Source organism: Dicentrarchus labrax, unplaced genomic scaffold, assembly GCF_905237075.1.
Source record: "Dicentrarchus labrax unplaced genomic scaffold, dlabrax2021, whole genome shotgun sequence".
In the NCBI taxonomy this organism is placed as follows: Eukaryota; Metazoa; Chordata; class Actinopteri; family Moronidae; genus Dicentrarchus; species Dicentrarchus labrax.
In genome coordinates this window covers 5101533-5124652 of record NW_026136710.1, presented here as the reverse complement: position 1 = coordinate 5124652, position 23120 = coordinate 5101533, and the positions used below count along the sequence as shown (strand labels likewise).

At 40.5% G+C, this 23120-nt stretch overlaps 1 protein-coding gene across 12 annotated transcripts in view; it reads right to left on the bottom strand.

Moving 5' to 3' along the window:
- Positions 1-23120, bottom strand: part of fcho2 (FCH and mu domain containing endocytic adaptor 2) — a 41706-nt gene that overhangs the window by 2821 nt on the left and 15765 nt on the right. For 3 of the 12 annotated variants that reach the window (XM_051413217.1, XM_051413214.1, XM_051413211.1), the window contains 22 exons: positions 18549-18645; positions 15069-15113; positions 14806-14875; positions 14655-14679; positions 14289-14345; positions 12954-13011; positions 12585-12760; positions 10114-10138; positions 9428-9472; positions 8624-8663; positions 8406-8491; positions 5362-5856; positions 4807-4922; positions 4577-4706; positions 4302-4385; positions 3957-4016; positions 3278-3389; positions 2273-2428; positions 1360-1492; positions 490-689; positions 315-379; positions 10-174 (listed from right to left, as the gene is read on the bottom strand). In XM_051413217.1, the coding sequence (XP_051269177.1) occupies positions 10-174; positions 315-379; positions 490-689; positions 1360-1492; positions 2273-2428; positions 3278-3389; positions 3957-4016; positions 4302-4385; positions 4577-4706; positions 4807-4922; positions 5362-5856; positions 8406-8491; positions 8624-8663; positions 9428-9472; positions 10114-10138; positions 12585-12760; positions 12954-13011; positions 14289-14345; positions 14655-14679; positions 14806-14875; positions 15069-15113; positions 18549-18645 (2440 nt within the window). The remainder of the gene's footprint in view (positions 1-9; positions 175-314; positions 380-489; positions 690-1359; positions 1493-2272; positions 2429-3277; positions 3390-3956; positions 4017-4301; positions 4386-4576; positions 4707-4806; positions 4923-5361; positions 5857-8405; positions 8492-8623; positions 8664-9427; positions 9473-10113; positions 10139-12584; positions 12761-12953; positions 13012-14288; positions 14346-14654; positions 14680-14805; positions 14876-15068; positions 15114-18548; positions 18646-23120) is intronic. The other 9 variants (XM_051413216.1, XM_051413213.1, XM_051413224.1 and 6 more) reach the window with 7 other exon arrangements.

Sequence of the window (23120 nt, the reverse complement as noted above, 5' to 3'; positions counted from 1 at the left end):
ACTACATACCTGTGGCAAATCTCTTCTTGTTGAGAGAAAGTCTGTATCCGGTCCCCTGCAGCTCCATGTCCACTCCTGACAGGGTGCCCCCCTCACTCATAAACTGCACTGCCAGAGTGGAGGGGCTCGATGGACCGCTCGACAGTTCAAACTTAGCCCGCAGGGACCCGGAGCCTGGGGGGGTCAAACACAAACAAATACACTTACTTTCCAGCAACTGATCCAGCTCTCTCCCTCATTGTACACATTCTCTACAGGGAGGATTTAGAACAAGCTGCCTCTTATTGCAAACAAAGAAGACAAACATGATTTACCTTCATTTTCAGACTTTTCTGAGATGTCACTCAGCTTCCACAGACACTTATTCTGCTCTGCATTCCTAAAATGACAGAAAGAAATAACACCTTAAACTGCCGCTTTTGAATTAAGATAGAACTGTTTTCAGAGCCCTTTAGATCTCCTGCTGATATAACAAGCGCCACAACTTACCAGATGGAGTTGGGCAGAGACTGCATGTTGGTGACTCCTCCGTCAACAGGCACTAAGATCTGTACGTTCGTGAGCGGACCGGGGGAGGCCATGGAGTCCGGGTTGTATCGGTAGTCTACCCGCAGGTCTGCTGTACTCGGTGTGCACTTCCAGTATACGGCCAGGTTGAGCGGAGTGGAATGGATCCCATCAGACAGCACCTGAACACAGCAATACAGTGTAAATGTAAAAGTTATGATATACTTAAAAACATGAGCAAAGCTGCTTTAAGTTTGAGTTTTGATATTCCTAATATCCTCTGCTGCAGTGAGACTGTATGAGACCATGTTTGATGTGTAATACAGAAGTCTGAATGTCAACTTAGAAGGTCAGTTAGAATGTTATAATTTTGGCAAAAACAGATTTAGTTGGTTTGCTAAAAGGACAAATTCAAGATAAAAACAAAACCAATGTTCTTTCAAAATGTCCTGGAAAACTCAAACGGAGAAACCAGGACAAGGACTAATTCTTCTCCCATCAACAAAAAAGTTGTTTGTTGATCTGACCTAGCCAATTCATGCATTGTTTGTTTTACACCTCGACAAGCGTATATTTAATTATACTCCTAGATTTCTTGATCCACCACAAATAAACTAAAACTTTATTAGTAAAAGTAAAGTAGTGTTTGATAGTTTCTCTTTAACTTTCGAACATGGCAAGTCAGTCTGCTTATATTTCTGCTCACTCAACAACACTCGTGTTCCTTTTTTGCTATTTTCTCAGACTTGTCTGGATGGTGAAGCACTTAGGGAAATATGTTTTTAGAAAGCATTCTTTAACTACAGTTATTTTTTCTGGATAAGGTTCTAGGCTTGACGTTGGCTGACCGACCTGGTATTTTAGGATGTCCACATTATAGTAGGAAGCTGAAGGATTCTGATCTGAGGCTTTTCTGAGGTAGGACGTCAGCGCTTGCATGTTGAACCAGAAGTCCTTGGAATTTGAGTCATTTTGGGAAGGATCACTAGATAAAAGACAAACAGTAAGAAAGATACACACAGACACACACACACAAGAAATAATCAGAGGCTCAATTATTCATCGCTCTTCTTGGCTTTGTGTGTAAAGCTCCAATAGCTTGGAAAAAATGACCCTGTTATATCCAACCAGCTACTAAATCATGAATTCCATTTGATTCAATTAGTACAGCCATGTGGTCTTGGGATAACTGGGAGGAACCAGAGCAAGACACATTTAAAAAACCCAGACAAAGATGTTTTTTTTCTTTACTTTTTGAAAAAGGATATGAACTGTTCACATCAAATTTGTTTTAAAAAGTCACAGTTTTAAAATAGAACCAACAAATTGAGAGGCATTTTAAATCTTGCACTGCATGTGAGGTAAAAATATACATTAAACACCTTTGACTAAAGAGGTGAAAGATAATATAATGTACGTTAAATGAAGCAGCTGTTGTGTGAAGTATGCTGTTCTTTGCTATTTTAGGGTGTGAAGTATTTCAGAAGAGACATGGGCTGTTGAGAACCTGGCTGTTAAAGTCTGGTGGAAAATACTTCCCTGACAGCTTAATGATAGGTTTATGTCAGATTACTAATTGAATTTCCTCTCACTGACGCAGACTACATTTCCTTGATCCTCACTCGAATCATCGAGTCCAAATCCCTCTTTCACTTAACCACGAGTCTGACAAGTTATCAACTCATTGGCTCTGCAAAGTACTTGCCTAGCAATGCAAAGTGGCATTTTCTTTTGTATTTTCACTGTTTTTTGCAGATCACCTCACCTGTATAGTAGCTGTTGGTTGGGTAGGATCTGCTCCAACCTGCTGGTGTTCTTCAGTTTGAAGGTGAGCACGGCGGGGGAGGGGTTGGTGGTGAACACCTTGATGATGCCCACAGGGAACGACAAGGTCATGTCTCCTGTGATCTTCACAATGCACCTGTGGAATGTAGCCACATGAATATGAATGGCGTCTTAGATAGCATTTTAACCAACTAATCAAGAGTTGTTTCTCAAAATATTTATCAAATGTCAAAAAACTTTATTCAAAAAATTATTGTTAATCTTTTCAACTGAGTACCTGACTACAAAGTTTCATTGAAGGTATCGGGTCTAATTATGAATCAGTACATTATCCCACTACCGTAATCCACTTTTTATATTAAGATCTAACCAAGACCCTTTTTAGAGTAGATACATTGTCTTTGAATCCCATGTAAAACTCATCTCCATCTCCACCTTTCTTAATATACATCTGTATGCTTCTACAGCCTGATACAGAACCAGTTTCTGAACAAGTCCTGGGGCGAGAGGAGTCTTCCTTCAGTTGCGGTCGGCCTGTGCTGTGGTGGTAAAGGCCCACAGCGGGTCTCAACCTCGCACCGTGTCTCCGCTGCATTGCTTATGAAATGTTCCATTTGCTAATCTCTGCAAAAATAAGCCTTTTGCACAGCAGCAATTTAGCAGCAGTTAACCAATAAAAGGCTGTATGTTTTCACTGCCCCAGACTATAATCTGCCCCATGTAGGTTATCCACTCTGAAAGAATGGTGTCAGACTAATGCAAAACATTCCACACATGCACAGTGAGAGGGAGATACACTCTGCAAAATGCACAACCAAATGTCTACAGAGTATAGTGCACACTGGGCTAGGGACCAGCACAACACCATGTACTGTGTAACTTATAACGTCATATGTGTAGTTAAAGTTCAAATGTGGACAAAAATGTGTATGTGTGCATGTCCATATCGGGGCCTTTGAGCAGCAAGAGGTCATGTGAGACTCACTTAGTAGGATCAGCTCCTTTGAAGTAAGCATTAACCGACTCTGTGAAGGCCACGGCAATGGGCAAAGCATCTTGGGATGCCAGGGTCACAGGGCTGGGACCGCGAGACGTCCCTAAGAATGAGAAAGGCACAAAGTTTAAGGTCTGTTGACTCAGCTGCAGATCAGACTTCTGTAACGGCGGGCTCCAAAGCTCACGTCAGAATCAGGAAGGTTTGATCATGCAAAGATGCATTATATCATTTACAATACTTGTTTTATTGCATTTCACAAAGTCATTCATTCATATGTCTCACATTGCATATCAGTACATTCTGTTATTTTTCAAATAAACAGAAGTAAGGTACGTTTTTAGAGTAAATCATGCTACAGCTGCTTGAGTTTAAATTAAGAACTATTAGACAGAAAGACCTCACACAGCATATTAAAAATGTACCAGTCAAATCATTCACGACTTAATTATTCTACTAATTAAATCTTTATAATGTTAGGAGTTGATGCTGTTGACAGTAAGACAAATGTGAGGAAAGGGTGAATATGGAGAGCACACAGAACAGAAAAAAATGCAATCACTGCAAAGCAAAATATCCAGTTCAGTCCATCCAGCCCATCCTCCAGCAGACTGGTGTTAGTTTTAGTTAAACACAGAGGAAAGTCTTCTTGTATGAACTTCAACCATACCTGCTGGTGTTTCACACCGCTTCTCAAAGGTAGGCAGCTTCGCTATGAACACATCATCCTCTTTACGCCAAATTAAAAGGCATAAAGAAGAAAAGAGGAGATAAACAAACCCAGAGGGCACAAATGTGAGGAAAGATGATGCTGAGCACAGTTGTAAGCCAGGTCCTAAATGATGATGGTGACAGGTGAGTCCTAAGCTGACAACTCTGATATGATTACACAGAGATGAGCTAACAGGCCCTAATGATGACATTCTTAGCATCAGTACAATGTATGCAGAGTAGAGATGTTTGACTGTAAGCACCACAGAAAGGAGTGTCTCTAAGGGAAACAAGGCAGACTCACTTTGGCTTAGTAGAAAGAAAGGGGAGAGGGAGAGCAGCTCTGGATCTGGGGAGGAGAGGGGGGGAGCAAAGGTGTGCTCAGCTCCTGTGAGGAGAGGAGTCAGGGAAGGAAGGAAGTGAGGAAGGAGAGAGAGGAGTGAGAAAAGAGGAAAACAGGACATTGTGTTGCAGAGACAAAAGGTATGTGGCAGGTTGGTGAGGAGCTGAAGAAAAGGAGAATAAATAGTCAAAGTAAAGGGAGATGCTCTACAGACGGAGAAGGATGAGGGAGCTTACCAACAGTGGGGGTGTTACCAGCGCTGAGTGAGGCATTCGAGGACAAGGAGGAGGAGCTCTCCGCCCGGGCGAGTGGTGCAGTAGGAGGAGGGCTGGCGTTAGATGTCTTGGGTGGGCTGAACGGCCGTACCTGAGTGACAGGAGTTGATCGATTGTAATACATCCTTTACAATGTCAGAATGGAATTTTAATAGCAATTAATGATGCACTTTTAGGGAATAATTACTCACAATCTCATTGATTCCTGTTAGTTTTCCAGTGGGGAGTTTGGGCCTGGAGGAAGGTCGTGGTGGCGGAACCAGGGCTCCAGCTGTAAGTGGGGTTGTAGGTCGGTTTGGTACTGGCACTACGTAGAGAAACACATGTAAGTTTGAATGGTTAATGACAGTTAAACAGCATGGGACTCTGGCACAAACATGTATACACGTGCATGTGCTTCATTCAAGTAGATGCAAAACCATCATGCTTTAAGACCTCTGGTACAAAAACGATAATAGCAAAACATGTGTACAAACATGAAAATCATAAACACACATTCCAAAATTAATATCACAAAAAGAAACTCAAAGACTTTGCAAACCAGGCATTGAGTTAGAAAAGCATTCTGTAAAATAAAATAATAATAAAAAATAAAAAAACAGAAAACATTAGAAAATTAAATTGTCAAGTCCAAATATAAAACAAATGCACAATATGAGAACATACAGTTAAAATAAAACAAAATATAAAACAAAACTCCAAACCTCAGGCGTAAAACATGTCTCTAGCATCGGTAATAATGTTACCATTGAATATTTTGCTTGATGGAGCTGCTGCCATCGCCCTATCTGTAATCCCAGAGAAGACATCAGAGAAACAGGAGTTGCTGTCTTCTCTGCTGCCCACTGCTTTGCAGTAGGCGTCAGCAGAGTCATCAGAGAGGAAGCGACTTGACCTGCCGGAGCCGGACTGAGTCCTCTGGAGCTCATTCGCAGACGGCCCTGAGCCCTGACGGCGAGGTGGAGCGAGATTATCACTGAAGGCGATCCACTGGCTCTGGGACCAGGACACGGAAGAGAAGGCGTCAACGCTCTTTGGAGGGCTGGCAGCAGCCAGGCTTTTGATGGGGTCGACTGGCTCAGTCGGCAGGGTGATGGGGGCGCTCTGGGCCCTCGCTGGTACAGGCTTGAGTGCTTGGAAAGGGTTTTCTGGTGAGTCCCAGGGAGAGGATGTGGATGAGGATGTGGATTGTTGGCTTTCTGCCAGTGGAGGAGAGCGCTCCCGTTGAGGCACCGTCTCAGCTGAAGGGGGTGATGTGATTGACAGAAGCGATAAACATGACAAAAGTATAGAAGGTAACCCGATCGGACTTTTAGTACCACAAGAAAATCACAAAAGCAGCAGCACCTTATCATTATCTCAAAATGCTAAAGGAATATTGAAAAAAGCCAACTACTCAATTCATTACTGACTACTAAAATAAAGAGAAATGTCAATAGGTAATAGCAATAAAGCATGTGTTTTCAATTCACACAGTCACACACACACACACACACACACACACACACACACACACACACACACACACACACACACACACACACACACACACACACACACATAGCTCAGAATATAGCAGCAGCAGTTACATTTTATCTAAGCTTTGAAATATTACCGTTGGTAGAACTCCTTAATTAAACCTATATACACATTATTAAATCTTTAGTTATTTACTGTTACACATTTTTCTTGTTGTAACATGAACAATTACTATCTACTGTAGCTCACAGTAAGATCAAAACATATGTTAACTCTGTGTAACCATCATTTTGGTGTCCTATCCTAACAGAAATATCATGCATATTTGAAAATATCAGCAATAAATGTGCGAAGCGATGACCCTGATTTTTAGACACAGTGAAGAATGCATGCGCTGTTTACATAAAGAAAAACTAAAATTGAACAGAAATACCAGGCACAACAGTAGTTGATGAATGCTTCAAGTTCTTTCTGTTAAATCACTGTCTGATAAACAGAGCACACACATTTTACCTGATGCCTCTGGCAGAAAGACGTCTGAGTCATTCATCAGAAAAGATGGAGATGGAGGGATTGAAAGGAAGATAGAGGCAAGGTCTAACAAGAGAAGTTCAACAAAATATATAAAACCAATAAAACATCAGGTAATTTAATTGCAGACAATGGCATTGTAACAAAACAAAAAGCAAACAAAAAAACAATACGTAAACCAGATGAAATAGGAAAACAAAAGAAAAAGAAAATTGACACAAAACAAACAGAAATACAATATGTGATATACAATAAATGAAAAAATCCCCCCCCAAAATTACAATCTCTGGCTCATTCAGTAAGGGTTTAATCTTTTTAATACCTCAGAGACTAGACTTGTTTAATGTGTCATGTGTGCATTTCTGTTAATACTGCTACACTGTACGCAGAGAGATTTAACAGGCTGTAAGCGGGGACTTAATTCCATTCACCATATCTTAATCAGGGCACTCTGTGATGCTCTTTTGACTTTTAAGCCGAGACCTTTGACAGTAACGAGACACTGTTTGACAACATATGTGCCAGTTGGCTTTATAGCCGACCCTCTGACCTCAACTAGGTGCCAATTAACTGTGGATTACGCTTAACCTAGGTAATGGGTCAGTGCTAATGTCACTCTGTTTAAACACTGGTGTAATGCATGTAAAGCCATGAGAGTCACACTATCAACACTGTGTGCTTCAAAAACCTTGAAAGTAAAACAAACACTAAAATGTTTTCTGGAGAACTGTGGTGACCTATTTAGAGAATATTTATATGAAACAAAAATGTAATATAGAACTGCAATCACTTTAAAATATACAGATACTATGTAAGCATAGAGAAAAGGGCGAGATAGTTAAGAGCTGTACAAATCTGGAAAATGATTGAAAAGGCAAACTGGGGGAGAAAAAGCCTGCTATTTTAACTCCATAAAGTCAAATATTCTGTTGACCTTAGGGGTCAGTTCCTCCATCTGGGACTGCCCTGAGAGGAAAGGTTTCCAACTGAGCAGCTCAGAAAAAGAAAGAGAAGAAAGGGGAGAGACTACATAGTGCATAGAGAGATGGTGAGATGAAGGAACAGAAAGAGCAAAAAGGACTGGATCATTGGGTCGACCGAGTGAGTAAAAAAACAGACTTCTTGTGTCAGATTTTCATGAAATCAAACTCCAGTTTTGATACGATCTATGGTCTGTGTAGAAATTCAATGTATTTATATTCTGTAATCGGGGGAGGGATTCACAGGAAACGATGCATACGTGTAATCCTGTGCATTTTATTTAACTCCCTTTACTCCTTGGCAGAGCTGTGTTAAGTCACTGCTAATGCAAACCCAACATTTCCTGCTGCTGCTGTGAAACAGTGAAGCAGTCATCAATGTGGTATATTGTCACTGCGGTAACTGATCATCATCAAAATATAAAACAAGACAGCAGTCATATTTTTTTGCCAGTGGACCATTTTGGGAAATTTAACAATAAGGAACAGCCGCAGTGAGCTGTTAGATGAAGAGTTGCAGGCTGCACACCCTCAACTTCTCAGCAAGACAACCAATTCCTTTTACTGCGTCTTGATGTTGAAAATCTCGCGCCATGATAGGGCGATGGCTTAAATAGAATGTGAGTTTGTTTGGCTGCACTGTAAACAGATACACCTGTTGTTCTTCTGTTGTATCTCTGACAAAGTACCTGCTCAACAAGCGTTTGCCATATTTTCTGTTGCCACGAGTAACCATGGGTGTCGCCAAATCAACCAGGACTGAAATCTTAAGGATTACAAATGTAAAAATAAGGCTTTACCTGTTGTTGATGACACAGAGAGAGAGGACCCAGCTGCGAGAGTCGGGCTGAACGGGTCCAGAGACAGAAGGTCGTTGTTAGCCAGTCTGTAAGAGGACAGAGTGAGAGAGAGTCAAGTCAAAGACATGCACAAACACATACAAAACAGACCATTTACAAAGCATAGATAGTGTAAACATGGTGAAAGTGGTGGCAGTCCTGAGCACTTTTATACATACTCATATGATGTTGGCACTCTGGTTTTTGCCAGCTCATCACCTACAGTGAAAGAAAAACAAACAGAAAATCAGGACCCACAGACCTGCACAGAGTGACGACAGAAAATATACTCTCAGAGAAACTGAAAAATTAAACAAAAACCCAACAAAGACGTTTTCACCGGCTAGTATTTGAAGAGATTTGCCAAAAGTCATGTTTGAATTACATCACACCTTAAAACAGAAATATAACCTGAGGTATATAACCTGAGGTTTTGACTCAACAAGTGAGAACCACCTATGCCATGAAAAGTCACAGAAATATACTTGATTCAGGTTAGATACAATATATATTTTTTATTTCTGCCTTACACAGTGAAACCTTAATATGTTACCCAAATACTGCAAAGGGTTAACTTCAAATGTGTTTTTAATGTGATGGTAACACTTTACAACAGGGGATGGAGTGGTTTTGTAACTTAAAAAAAAAAAGGTCAGGCATTGCTGTGTTATTTTGTGCCCCTTTCTAAAGTGTTACAATACATTGCAAAGATCCATATAAGCAACCTGAAGCAGCACTTAAGCACCAGAGGCAAGAGGACAAAATTGAGAGGACCTGAATATAAAACCATAAATGTATGTAAATCCTTAAAAGATAAACAGAAAGTTTGCAGTGAGAGAACGCAGTGTCAGTGGTGTTAGCTTGTGTCAGCTGGCTGTGTGAAAAGCTCCGATGAGGGGACAGAGATGAGGGCTGTGGCAGATATTTTGAGGGGAAGGGAAGGCAGGGTTTTAGGCTAACTACTGTAGTGAAAACATACTCACCAGGCCCCTTGGCCTTAGAGCTTAATGTAGATACTCCTGTGACCCCTAAGCGTATGTAGAGTATACATCTGTCAATGCAGTACCTTGTGTAAATTGATCTTAACTCTATCAGTGTTTGAGCTGCAGACTGTGAGTATTATTACCATTTAGTTACATACAAACACAGTATGTGAAAGCAGCTTTTAAATAGAGAAAAACTGAAATTTTTAACTCATAAAAAGGACGTTTTGGATTTATATTCCGTGCTTTTTCACACCTGCATTAACACCCCATGGAACATGATACATGACCTGTAGGTATAACTATTCTTCCAGCATTTCTCAAGAACTTGGGCAAGAAATCAAACACACACAAAACTACCCTTCTACAAACTGTGCCAGTTTGCAGAATGGAAAAGATAATTTCTGACATGTCAAAACTTAAACAGCTAATTAAGCAATTAATCTTATTTGTACCATGGGAGGGAAATATCCCTCAAGCTCACATTTACAGCAAAGAACAGTTATTTACTTTTTCTCTGGATATGTTGGTTTTGGCTAGGTTTCTGGATTTTCCTTTTTAAAGACAACCTCTTTAAAAACAACTCATGCCAAGAAAAATGTAGTTGAGAAGTTGTACAGTCGACCCCCTTCACAGTCATCCAGCAACACACAGATACAGAAAGGTCAGACAGAGAAAATACTCACTGGACTGGTTCCTCCGCATCTGTCCCTGAAAACAAAAACAGAAATTAATTAATCAAAGATGCAGGCGACCCACCACGAATTTTCAACCTTTCCCTGCCAGAGGTTTGCTCAATTTGTTGGATAAAAAATCACAAATGAGACCAAACTGCTAAGCAGAAATGATTATTCTCTAAACAGACAAACATGCATTTTACAAAATGAAAGTATTGTAAGGGTCATCTTGTTTTTCTCGGCTTTTTTACAAGGCTCGAAACCTTATGCCTTTGATAGTGTTAATGTAACAATATATACGATTTCAAACATATAAACTAAAAAGAAAATAGGAGGGTCCAAAACTGTATTATTAATTATTCCCAGTGGCCAAGGGAATTTTCCACTTCAGAGTTAAAGACAGTAAATCACAGGACTACTCTCAACTCACACATACCAGACGTTAAACCTAGGGTGAAAAATTCAGCAGCCCAAAACCGTGCATGGAAGCCCATACACCGATCAGTCAGGGACAACAGAGAGCGTGCCCCCAACACTTCACCAACTTCCTTTACAGAGCCTTTTTTTCGGGACATAAATCGGCCATGTCATGCTGCGTAACACAAGATATGCAAGATACACTCTTGAGGGTCACCAACCCAATGGAAACTTAGAGCATCAATTTCAATAAAGAATTTATTCACACAAGGAGAAAGGTTGGAAAGGGGGGGGTTGTCAAGGGAGGAGGGGAGAAAAAGAAACAAAATGGGTTTAAGGAACATAGCAAAAGCGTTTAACCACCGTAGAGCTGTGAGGCCAGGGTTTAGTCCCACAGGCGCTAAGCGGCAAATGGGTTCAATTACGGCTCTTGCTGGCCACACACACACGACTTCCATTGCTATTTCAATAAAGGGAACACCGCAGAGGGGGAACCGAACAGGAGGAGAAATGAAAAAGACAGAAAAATGAGCACTGAGGGGAAAAAAGAAAAGAAAATCTCTCAATAATTCACACCAGATGATGCAACGTTCGTCATCACCTTGGATGTATGTTTTAACTTTAATCCAGAACTTTTTGGTAAATATAAAATAGGAACAGGGTGCGAAGCAGCAATGTGAACAGACAGAGAGGAAGGCAAATATAATGTAATGACTACTCTGGTATTTAAATGCAAATCAGAGTCAACACACACAAACAGCGGTCGGGGTTTTTTTGTACTTTTAGGATGAGAAAGTAATTGTGGGTTTGAGTCTCGACAACAACCGAAACCAACTGCAATGAACAAAGTCAAAGGTTTAAAAGAGAACATCTTTCCTCCTGAATCTTGTTACATTAAATAGAAAAAACATCCTCTATAAACTTGTAACTTATCTTTATCATTAATTCCATGGGTGGGAAAAAAAGAAAACATTTGTAAAAACTAGGCAACTAACCCCGTAAAGTATTCATAAATAACCACAACAGAGTCCTGTCTAGAACAAGTGGGCTCCAATAAAACCGATAGAGTGAAAGCAAACAAAGAAACAAGGGGAAAAAAGAGTGAGGTACAACACAAACAGTGAGGAGAAACAGCAGAAGAAAGGAGAGGCTGAGGGGAGTGAGCATAAGCCGGGAAGAAGATGCCGTGACATTCGTTTAATGTTCAGCCGGGAGAGTGCGGCGGGTGAAACCCACTAGACCCCCTTTGCGACACTGAGCGTGCCCTCTCAGCCGCTCCACAACAACATTAACAACAACAGCAGCTCAGTGCACACACGGTGCATGTTTGCACACAAGCAGTAGTGGTTTTAAATTTTAATGGCAGCGGCTATTTTCATGGAGCAGCGGAGAGTGATTCAGAGATTGAGTGATGTTGAGGGACAAGGAGCTGAATGAAGGGCTCCATGACTGAGGTCACGGATCAGACTGGGCTCTCTCTGTGTGTGTGTGTGTGTGTGTGTGTGTGTGTGTGTGTGTGTGTGTGTGTGTGTGTGTGTGTGTGTGTGTGTGTGTGTGTATAGCCTGGCCACTGCCGCAAAGCTTTCCCTTAAGTGCCTACAAGGAGGGCAGTGTGCATGTGTGCGAGTCTGCACTAGGGCCAACAACATCAGATACTTTATTCAGAAATGATTGTTTCTGAGTTTTTGATATTTTTTCTTTAAAAAAAAAGTAACCCAAAAAACATTTGACATGAAACTGAATTTGAAGTAAAAACCAAACATGAAATGTTTGATCAGGCACCTTACTGAATCAGAAGCAAATCTGGCATATGAAATAAATTAGACATAACACATACGCCTTTCCAATTTAAATAAAATAAGCTTCAAGAAAGAGTGACTAATGGCAAACATCTACAAGAGGCATAGTACGGTTTCATGGCTTCCAAACTACCCTAACAGGGGTTAGATATTCTCCTGTTGCCCTCTAGTGTTGCAGAGGCAGAGTGTTCCACTGCAGCAGGAGAGGACAGCAACAGGTCTGTGTTTAGGATTTTTAGTATTTGGCATATCATGGAGCCGTACCGAGGTCGAGGGTGACAGGATGATGTTTCCAATGGAGGCTTTAAGCTCGTCGATGGTGGCTCGGTTCTGATGCGTGCCGTTGTTTGGCTGAACGGGCTTGATTTCTACGTGGAACTTCCTGGGTTCATCTTCATCCTCTGAATCGCTGGACGAATAGAAGGTATTCTCTTTGGCATGTGAGCAAAAAAAAAGTTAAGGACAACAACAGGCACAGAACAGAAAAAGAATGATACGAGAGAGATCATTTTTATTTAGCCTTGGTCTCAGACTGCAGATGTGTGGGAACAGAAAAACAAATAGCAATCAACCCTTGTTGTCTTTAAGCTGGACTGAGAGTGAGAACAGCATCAAGACAAATTAAAAGGATATCATTTTCATTTACTTCTGGTCTGATACAGAAGCCCTCTGCATCAACTTGGGGAACGTTCTACAAAACACAAACAGAAAAAAAGTTATTTTTAAACTCAAATTTTGTTGCACTATTCAATTCAACAGAGTTAAACAAAAAATATCATTGCATGTGTATCCTATACATTTTAAAGCAATTGTACAATTCTGCACATCTTATTGTGCATAAAAATGTTATATTTTATTGTTGAATTACATGTTAATATGGAATGCATTATTTTCATTATTGATTCATCTGCTGTTTATTTTCTAGATTAATCGATTAATCATTGGTCAATAAATTGTAAATAAATAGTGAAAAATGTTGGTCCCAGTTTCTTATTTTGTCTGTTCAAAACTCAAAGATATTAAAAACAGGAAATCTTTTTTGACAGGCTCCAAACAGCATTTTCTGCCATTTTTGCATGAAAAATGACTTTAACAATAATTTGATTATCAAAATAGCTGTAGCAATTACTTTTCAATAGATCGACTAATCGGTTAGTTGACTAATCGTTGCAGCTCTAATTTAAAGTGACATTTTTGACAAAAAATTCTTTCAAACTACTGTAAATTGGTCAATATATGTAATATTACACAACTCAAAATAGGACAAACAATTAACAATTAACTCTAGTTAGTCACTAGTACCTGTTGAATGGTTTCAACCTATTTTCTCTGTTTGCATATTAATCTCCCTTCTTATACTAAATTCAAGTCAAAACTTTATGACCTAGTCCAAATTTAGCATTTTTTATTTTAATTTAAATTTGTCTTGGCATCAAAGCCAATTAGTTAGTGTAATTTATCAATACATGGAAAGTTCCACATTCATCAATGGCAGTCTTCCAAGGTTTTACACAGACAGGAAATAAATCACTCCCTCATCTGTATATCTTCAATTATAATGCATATGGAAATGGGTATATTACATTTGTAACAACTGAAACCCACTGAGAATAATCTAATTCCAGTATCTCCCCAAAAAGAAAGCACTGGAAAATGTCCCTTGACACTTCCACACAATATTTTGCTAAAACACTTCTGAACAAAGATTGTTATCATGTGCACCATGAGCTTACATTTTTACTATTTGGATCATCACATTAAACATTTATATATGCGACTTGGATATAGATGTGAGGATACATTAATTAATATAGGATAGCAAAAATGTTTGGAAAAATAAGTTCTCCTATTTTCCTTATGTTTATGAACTGTATTTGCTAATTAGATGTTTTGCTTACAAATAAAGAGGATATTTACTATTATATTAATATTTACTTTGTGTGTTTGTGTGTGTATTATCTTGCTTACAGCATTCTGGATGTCTATGGCACCATAGTATCCAGGGGGAGCGCCATTGGCAGTGTTCTACAAGCACAAACAGAGAGAAATGAATGAATGAATAAATGAACGAGCAAATCTACAAAACAAACAAGAGGGAGCAGAGAGAGGGGGAAAGGGATAGGGAGAGAGCGGGAGAGAGAGAGAGAGAGAGAGAGAGAGAGAGAGAGAGAGAGGCGCAGAGCGACAGAGAGAGTGAGAGAGTCACATGTTTAAGTAGTAAAATACACAGCAGAATAAAACGATTTCCTTCTTCCTGTTTGAACATGCAAAGCTGACATACCAGCTGAAGTATGGACTCAAAGTTAAAGAATAACTGGTGAAGATTATACTCACAGCAGCTTCAACTTCTGTCGACTCCCTGGAAGACAAAATCATCACATTATGATAAGAGGGTTTTATTTTATTCTATTTTTATAAGAGGGAAAACATAAATGAGTCGCATAAATTCTGTTAGTGGATTAAAGATGCAGAAGTTGTCACTTACGTGGAGTCTGTGTCCTTGTCTTTCCTACGACCTGGGATGCCAAATGGTTTTCTCTTTCTTGGTTTGGCACCTTCATAAAAAATTTTTTTTTTTAACACAGATTACAAAATCACTAAGTCATTAAATCTGTTCCTGATCCTGATATCTAAAATATGAGTTTTAACTGTCTTTAAAGATTCAATGCTTTACTTTAGTGAAATGCCACTTGCAGTGTATTTGATGAAATCTTTCTTGTATATCTTTAAATTTATAAGAAGACTTACCTTCAGTAGCAATAGCTGCATTGCACTCCTCAAACTCAATGGGTCCTAATGAGACAAAAAAATATTTTAGGTTCATTTGGCACAGAAAGGGTCAATGACCCACTGCTGTGAATGCTGTGAATGTACATCACGCAATAATCACACACACACACACACACACACACACACACACACACACACACACACACACACACACACACACACACACACACACACACACACACACACACACACACACACACACACACACACACACACACACACACACACAACACTTTGGCAAATATACAACATGCAGTCTGGCGTGCCATACAGAGAGTGTATACAAACAGGGCTAGGCTGGTCCCAGAGGGCAGACAGGGTCAATAGCGGAGTCAACTGTGTGTCTGGTGGCCCTCACAGAGATGTGACTCCCTCCTGGGAACACAAAGCGCTGCTCCACAGCGGAGTCTTCCTCACAGAGATATACAAAACCCCACCAGGAACAACTAAATCACCACAATTATAAACCAATTCTACATCAACGCGTGAGCCTTGGTATTCACAGCAAACGGCAGGTATAAAGACTAAACTGAGCTGAAACTAAATCTGCCCACATGGAGCACGCAACAACACACTAACCCTATTACAATAAGACAAACAAGTCCAAGATTACATTCAGTGAAGTGTTTAAAGCCACATGGACAAATCTGCTCTCAGGCTTAAGAGATGCCCTTCTCTACTTCTCTCTGGCATGCAAAAAAATGACCACATATAAAACAAACAAACATAATCAAGCACACAGGAACATACAAAGACACTAATATTCATGGCGACCTTGATTAATATATTGCACTTAGGAAATTATCTATCTATGTATATCTATTCCAGCTGACGACCACAATATCACTTGGAGCACAACCAGTTGTGGATTTACTTGAACAAAAAATAACATTGCTTTTGGTTATTTGGATGCATCATTCAGAAAAACAGCGAAAAACAACAAAGTTTACACTTAATTTAATGCTCATCAATTATACACATTTACCTCCCAGGCCCTTGCACTTGGATTGTCACGCTTTCAAGTGTGCCTCCAGAAACATTTATGGAGGCTTTTCAAAGAGACAGCGCTATAACATACACACACACATACACTAAAAGCTGTAGGAAAACCAGAGGCAAGAAATGCGATGAGTGTATGTGTCAATCAGAAAAGTCTGGGAGGTTGGGCTGTTGGTGTCTGTGAGATGTTATTATCTATTAGCCAATGTAATCTATATGTTAAACTATACATTTAAACGCATGCTGCAGTGTATTTTATTCTTACACTCAATAGCAGTTATGTGACTAGAACTGGCTGCTTAACAACACGTCAAAGCTCAAATGCTGTTTCTGAAGTATCTGAAACAATTTTTTCTTAAAAATGAATGACCTAGAAGACATGCAGTCCTAGTCTGCTATCAGACCAGATAGACACAGATAATACTCGATATAACTAGAAAGCCTAATAGCTTGCAAGATGAGCTGGACAGAGAGAGAGTGAGAAAGATGGGGCAGGACCCTCTGGCAAGATTTCCGATACACTAACATGCCTTGACCTGAAAACAACAAAGCTAATGATATTTTAACTGAAAATGTATACAGAAGCAGCAGTCCAACGCAGCCTCCCCAAAGGATGCCAGTCGCGAGCAGAACTGACGCATTGTTTGGCGTGTGCAATGCTGAGTGAAGCGCAGGGAAGCGGCGAGTCACGAGAGGCATGCATCACGCCAAGTGAAGTGGATAAAGTACACCAATGACTGATCTACTCTACTGTGCAATATCAGGCCTCTTCACCGCCGGCGAATACACAATGACAGCACGAACGACTCTGTGTGTGTGAGTTTCATGCCAATCAAAACAAAATTGGCATGCTAATTCCAGAACTTTCTCTCATGGGAGGAAGTGAGAGAGATGGTAATTTCCTGGTCCCCGGGCCCTTTATTGGGTCACTGTCACTGACATAAAGCAGGTAAGACTATCTGAACTCATCAGGTGTATCTTGTCCTGGAGAGGAAGCTCATAAGCATTATCTCATTTGACATCATCTTTCATTAAATGCATCAGTTGTAGATATTGTCAAACAAAAGAAATAAAGAAGGGCCCAGAAAGGGGGAAATTACTGGAAAATTTCAAATTGCATTCTTTATTCAAGCTGTGGGATGTTGAACAAATGCTAAGGATCTACGTAAGGCCTAGGCAGAGCAGGAACTCTTTGCCGCCAGCATCCTGCGATTGCATCTGACAATATTTATGCACACCAACTGCAAAAAAAGTCTAAACACCAGACACTTGAATATTACCTAAATCTGGGCAGACATTAGGAACTGTTTAAACATCTCCTAAACAGACAGACGACTTTGTTTATACAGGAGAAGATGTTTCTTTTCTTTCTACTCTCTGTGAGGGAAGCATGCAGTCACGCATGAGCGGAGAATGGTTTTTTAAATTGCATATGCTTCACATGGCACTGGGAGTCGGAGAGGGGCGGAGGGGGTTTGCGTGTCTGGCCCACCGCCAGTTGACAGCTCAGCTGGATATCGTTGAACACTCCGAACCCCCCTGCCTCGCAGCGTGTCACTTTGGGATTGTTTCCGCAATAGAAAGTTTATTCAACCTCTCTCTCTCTAAAGGCACTGGACCGGCCATCCGTTCAGCTATTTAATCAGGGGACAGACAGGTTATTTTTCTGACAGGGCCGGGGCTGCTGTGCAATCCCTAATGAACAGCTTGATACAAGAGGAATTTTCTGACCGTTTCTTTAGCCTCAATTAATTCTGCTGTCCAAACAAATGAAGGCCACCACTCCTTGGACACAGCGTCTGGACACAGGGGTCACCATTTGTGTACACACAAACACAGCAGAGGTGAACCCTTTGTGCCTGTGACCTGACGTAATGTAGTACAAGTACAGGGAGTAGTGAAGTAATTGGATATTTAGGGCTTTAAAGTGTTTCACATGCATCAGATTTCACAGACTAGTTGGCGGTATGAAAAAATCAAGCATCGCACAATAACTGCAAGAGTAAGTGACCAACTATCAATGAATGAGCTGTGCGTGTGTGAAAAAGAGGGAGGTGAGGGGGTAGAGCCAAAGGAGTCTGAGGAGTATTCCCTTGATTATTGTGGCATGGCAAAGTTTACACAAGAGTCATTGTTGAGCTCTGACCTCCTGAAAAGGTTGGTTCTGCCTGCTTAGTCTGCGAGCACAGCAAAGCCCCCTGTGTGTCACATGCTTACTGGAATGCCAAGCCTGCCTACCTTTACAGCAGATTACTATGATTGACTCTGATGGCCCTCTCCTACTTCTAATTGCCCCTCTCCATACACCCCTACCCTCCCCATGAGACAGGAACAGGCAGAAGGCCAAAGTTCCCCTGACCACAGATTTATTCACACACAGGCCAGACACTGACAAACATGTATTATTAGAATGAAGCATATAAGACTCTGGTGGCTTACCTGGTCTCTCCTTGCCCGTTCCTTTGCTCTCGGCCAGTTTCTGTATTAAGCTTTCCACCGAGGTGTTCTCAATGTTTCTCACAAATTCGTTGTGGAACTACAAAATCCAGAACAAAAAAAATCACATTTACTGAGAGTTACCTTTAACTGAGAATTCGAGAGAGTTGCTGGAGAGAGCACATGGGAAAACAAGTTCAACTGCAGCAGAAACTCATCTAAAATCCACATCTGCTGCCAGATGTTTGATCAATTTAGTGCTGAATAATTTACACAGTTAATTGTTGTTGTTCATCAATTACATTCATTGCAATCAGTTAATGAAAAGGTTTATTTATTTCATTTATTGGGGACCAATTCTCTTACATAAAATTTAATGATTACCAGTACGCTGACTTGACAGAGGTGTTAAACCAAGTGGGATTAACTATATTATATTATAGTCACGGCAGAACAGCCACATTCAAACTCAAACAAAGATTGAACAACACATAGTAAATATTGTATTGTGGCTTGCCATGCTCTGAGCCCAACTACAGAGCGAGACTTCTGTGCCACTGACTATTTTCAGGCCATTGCTGCTCATTCTTTCATTGCTTGTTGGTTAGATTTAGTCGTGTGTTGCATAAAAGTACGATAAAAAAAGTTTTAAATCTATAAATACAGGCATAGACTGTATCCTGTCAGCAACATACATTATATACTGTGTTTATGGACAATTTGGAGCCACGCTAAGTGAAATTCTTTGGGCTGGAGGAGAATCACGCCATTATGTTGCTTTTTTTTAATCAAAGTTTAACAGCCATCTACTGTAGTCAGGTAAGCCAAGTATTTCTGTACACTAATATATTCATTTGATAATACATTCACTTTTTTTGGCACACAAGAATTGAATTCTCATTACTGATGAAACTGAATTTGAACATCAACATGAAGCTTATTGTTCAGTGATTTCTTTTGACTTTTACATTTTCAGTTCATTTCAAAGAACACATAGGATCCTATGTAAAACATACGATCTGTGTCACATGTTGAGTGCTTGGTGTAATTTGTTTCATGATACACATGATGGGAGACAAATGCAGTCTGCCGCTGTAAGTTCCCCCTGTAACTTGCGCTGCTGTGCCTTTAGTTGTTATTTATAACATTTTTCTTTCTAACTGGCCTGTGGAGACATACTGTACTTTACTGTCATTCTATTGTGTCAGGTTGAATCATTGTTGTTGGCACTGTGGCCTGCTGATGCCCTTTGGGCAGTATCAGAGGAAGGATAGTGTTTGTTTGCTTGTTTGTTTTGGATGTGCATGTGTGCTTGTGTGTCTACTGAGGGGGAAGTGAAAGCGATGTATAGGCATGGGGATGAAGAACAGCGGCTGACTGCCATCTCACCAAAACCATTTAGATGTGCGTGATACTGTAAGCGCAGAGTGGCTCCACTATCAAACAAACACACACGCATACACACACATATGTGTCTGCCCCCCGGGCCCCTGTGGCGAGGTGGAGTGCATTAGCCTTCTGTGCCCTGGCAGGAGAGGATGGGGGGGGGTTGTTGCGGCGAGGAAGTATGCTCAGTGCAGCACACGCGATCTGTCAGGTGCTGCTGCCACGACGGAGGTCATCAACCTGCGTGCCCTGTTCGTCTCTCTCTCACACACACGTACACAAAAACTTCGTCCCGCAGAGACTTTCGACCACATGCTCAAAAACATGCATCTGCCTTCAAGGGTTCCACACACACACACACACACACACACACACACACACACACAAATGCTCACTTACAAAAACAAACACAGCACGCAAACTAACAGACACACCTGCACTTCTGTGAGTTTAAAGGTCTCTACACAGGGAACACCACTCTGCCCTTCTTCCTACCTAATATACTGTACCTATATAAGGTATTTTCCTTTCTTTACACTGCTCACTTCCTCCCTCTCACCCGTTCACTCTAACCCTCTTATCTTTCATGCCCACTGAGCTGATACTGGCTGAGCCCCGTCTGAAAATACCTGCAAGGTTGACACGATTACTTCTTGATTTTAGTGACACCTTCGGTTCCAGGTTCCCTTTGCTTTCGTTTCATGCACTGCACTTCTCTGCTCCCTTGTCTGTGGTAGTTTAATATAACTGGGCTGACAGCAGCTCCAACACTGGACTCTATTGGGAAAACTATAAGGCAATTACAACTGATGTTGTGGCATTTCCCCCAAAAAATTCCCCTTGTAAAACAGTCAAAGTCACTACTAACTCCTCTGTTGACCTGGTGGGAGTGTAAACTGCCATGTCTCCTCTGATAAACCGTTACAAATGGAGTCCCCAGCTGTTCCTGTTCACCTTTCAGCGAGGAGCTTCACTGGGAGGATGTAACACACACCGAGATTCATGCTAACGCACCCCACATGTGCAGGCCTCTTTGCATGCACTCTGACCATCCATTAGAAGAACATTGTCCCTCGCCAGCCTCTCCCCAATGAACACGGCCAGTCGTGTTAAATGATGACCAGCTAAGTTGGAATCACCGCAGCTGTCAACTTTCTAAGATGGGGGCAATAACAGATATTTGAATGGTTAATGTCTATAGAGATAGTGATAATTTATAGTGGAATTTTCCCATTGTGGGACAAATAAAGGAATATCTATCGATATATACATGTTTTAAATCCCCTATATTTGATGTTTTATTAAGAAAAATATGTATTTCTTATGGCCTTTCTTCTCTTACTAAGAAGAGCTACTAAGAAATTGCTGATTATTATTATTATGATATTATTAACAGTTCAAAAATTCATAAACTGTGATTGTCTTAAAAGATTTCTCAATCAATTTAGCATGACCCACCTGCAACAATGTCAGACTAATGATGGACAGTTTAAAAAAATAAATAAAATGCAGCAGAAGCAGAGATATCGGATTTTCTACTCCACACATTATTCTTCCCTGTCAAAACCTGGCACCTACAGCACCCTCAATTCAAACAAATGCTAGTAGTGGCAAAATTAGTCTCATGCAGAGATGACATCACAGGAGGCAATTTATCAGATTGTACGCAGCTCCATGTGGACGCACAACTTTTTCACATGTACAGCTGTACTCAACAAAACCTGTAAACAGATTTGATGTGTGAAATTGGCGGAGTCCTCCTCTGAGTACAAATCAAGGCTGCTTGTTTTTTTTAATCCAGGATCTTACAGTAAGTCCTTACTGGAAAGAATAAAAAACAATACATATAACATGTTATATTATATATATAAATAAATCTGTTTGAACATACAGGATTATGCTTAAATTGTTCAAATAAATCATAATATTGTATTGTTAGAGTGAATATAAGTAATAATAGTTTGGTGACCTCCTTTCATAACTGTAATATACTTATTTACCTTCCGCTTATTTGCACTCATTTAGCACAAATATCATATTCAGCCACTGAAAACAACAGAGGGGGAGGTTTTGTTTACTTTTGTCTGTCTCTTGTGTGGCAAAAATAATGTTGTAATTCTTCACTCTTTTGATGAAGTAATAATCGGGGTACAGTTGAAACATTTGTGTGCCAGTTTTCACTTATTGCTTGGCTCATTAAACTGTATGGCCAGTTTCACTGAATATTCTACAACAGACCTTATGTCATTAAAATATGAATTTGGGTATAACAATATTAATGAAGAAATATCCTTTTAGACAAAATGTTTTGGAGGTTAAAAAGGTAGTACAAACATTAATAAGATGACTCCAACAACACAGTATAAGGGCTGTATGTCTTCAGCTTCTCCACTCACAAGATTTGGTATTTTAAATGCAAGTATGTGCAAATGAATTATTTTGTCTGTGTGTCAGTTTGCTTGTCAGCATGAATGCCTGTGGGCTCAATGGCTAAGCACAATGTTACAGAGTTGAAACTAGTCCCAGCCTCCTTTGCCCTCCCCCTCCCTCCCTCTCGCCTCACCCTTATGTGAGAATAATATTCCCAAGGTACCCCATAACCTGGTTTGAAGAGTGTTTTATCACCAAATCACTATGTCTTAGACTGCTAGAAGTTACTGAGCACCTGTCTTCAGGCAGTATTTTAATTTGGCTCAGCAACAGGCAGCGGCGCTGCCCATCTCCTGCTCGGAAGCAGGAACTGTGAGGCTGAATAACCTGCGGTAGCCTGTCGCTCCACATTCTTTCCAACTTGCCGCACGAGCTGTGAGCTGGACTCAGATACTGTTGGTGGAGCTGTGTTGCCCTCTATGGACAATAAGAGAACTACAGCAGCAGCAGCAGCAGCAGCAGCAGCACAGAGCAGCTTCAGATTAATGAGAGCAGAGCAGCAGATTGTAGTTCGCCTTGAGTTATTCTGTGTGGCACTGGTAAGTATGATTGCTGAATAAATAAATCTCTGGTTGACGTTAAATACTGATTAATATGGTTCTAAATGATGTTTGAAAGCCTTGACAATTGGACTTGATCGAACCTGATGCAGCTTTCTCAAACCTAAACACACTCTTCCAGAGACAAACAGGCCTGTGCAGCACTTTTAACTATCAGACACAGTATTTGGCAAGTGTTTGGACTTCTGGAGGTGTTTTA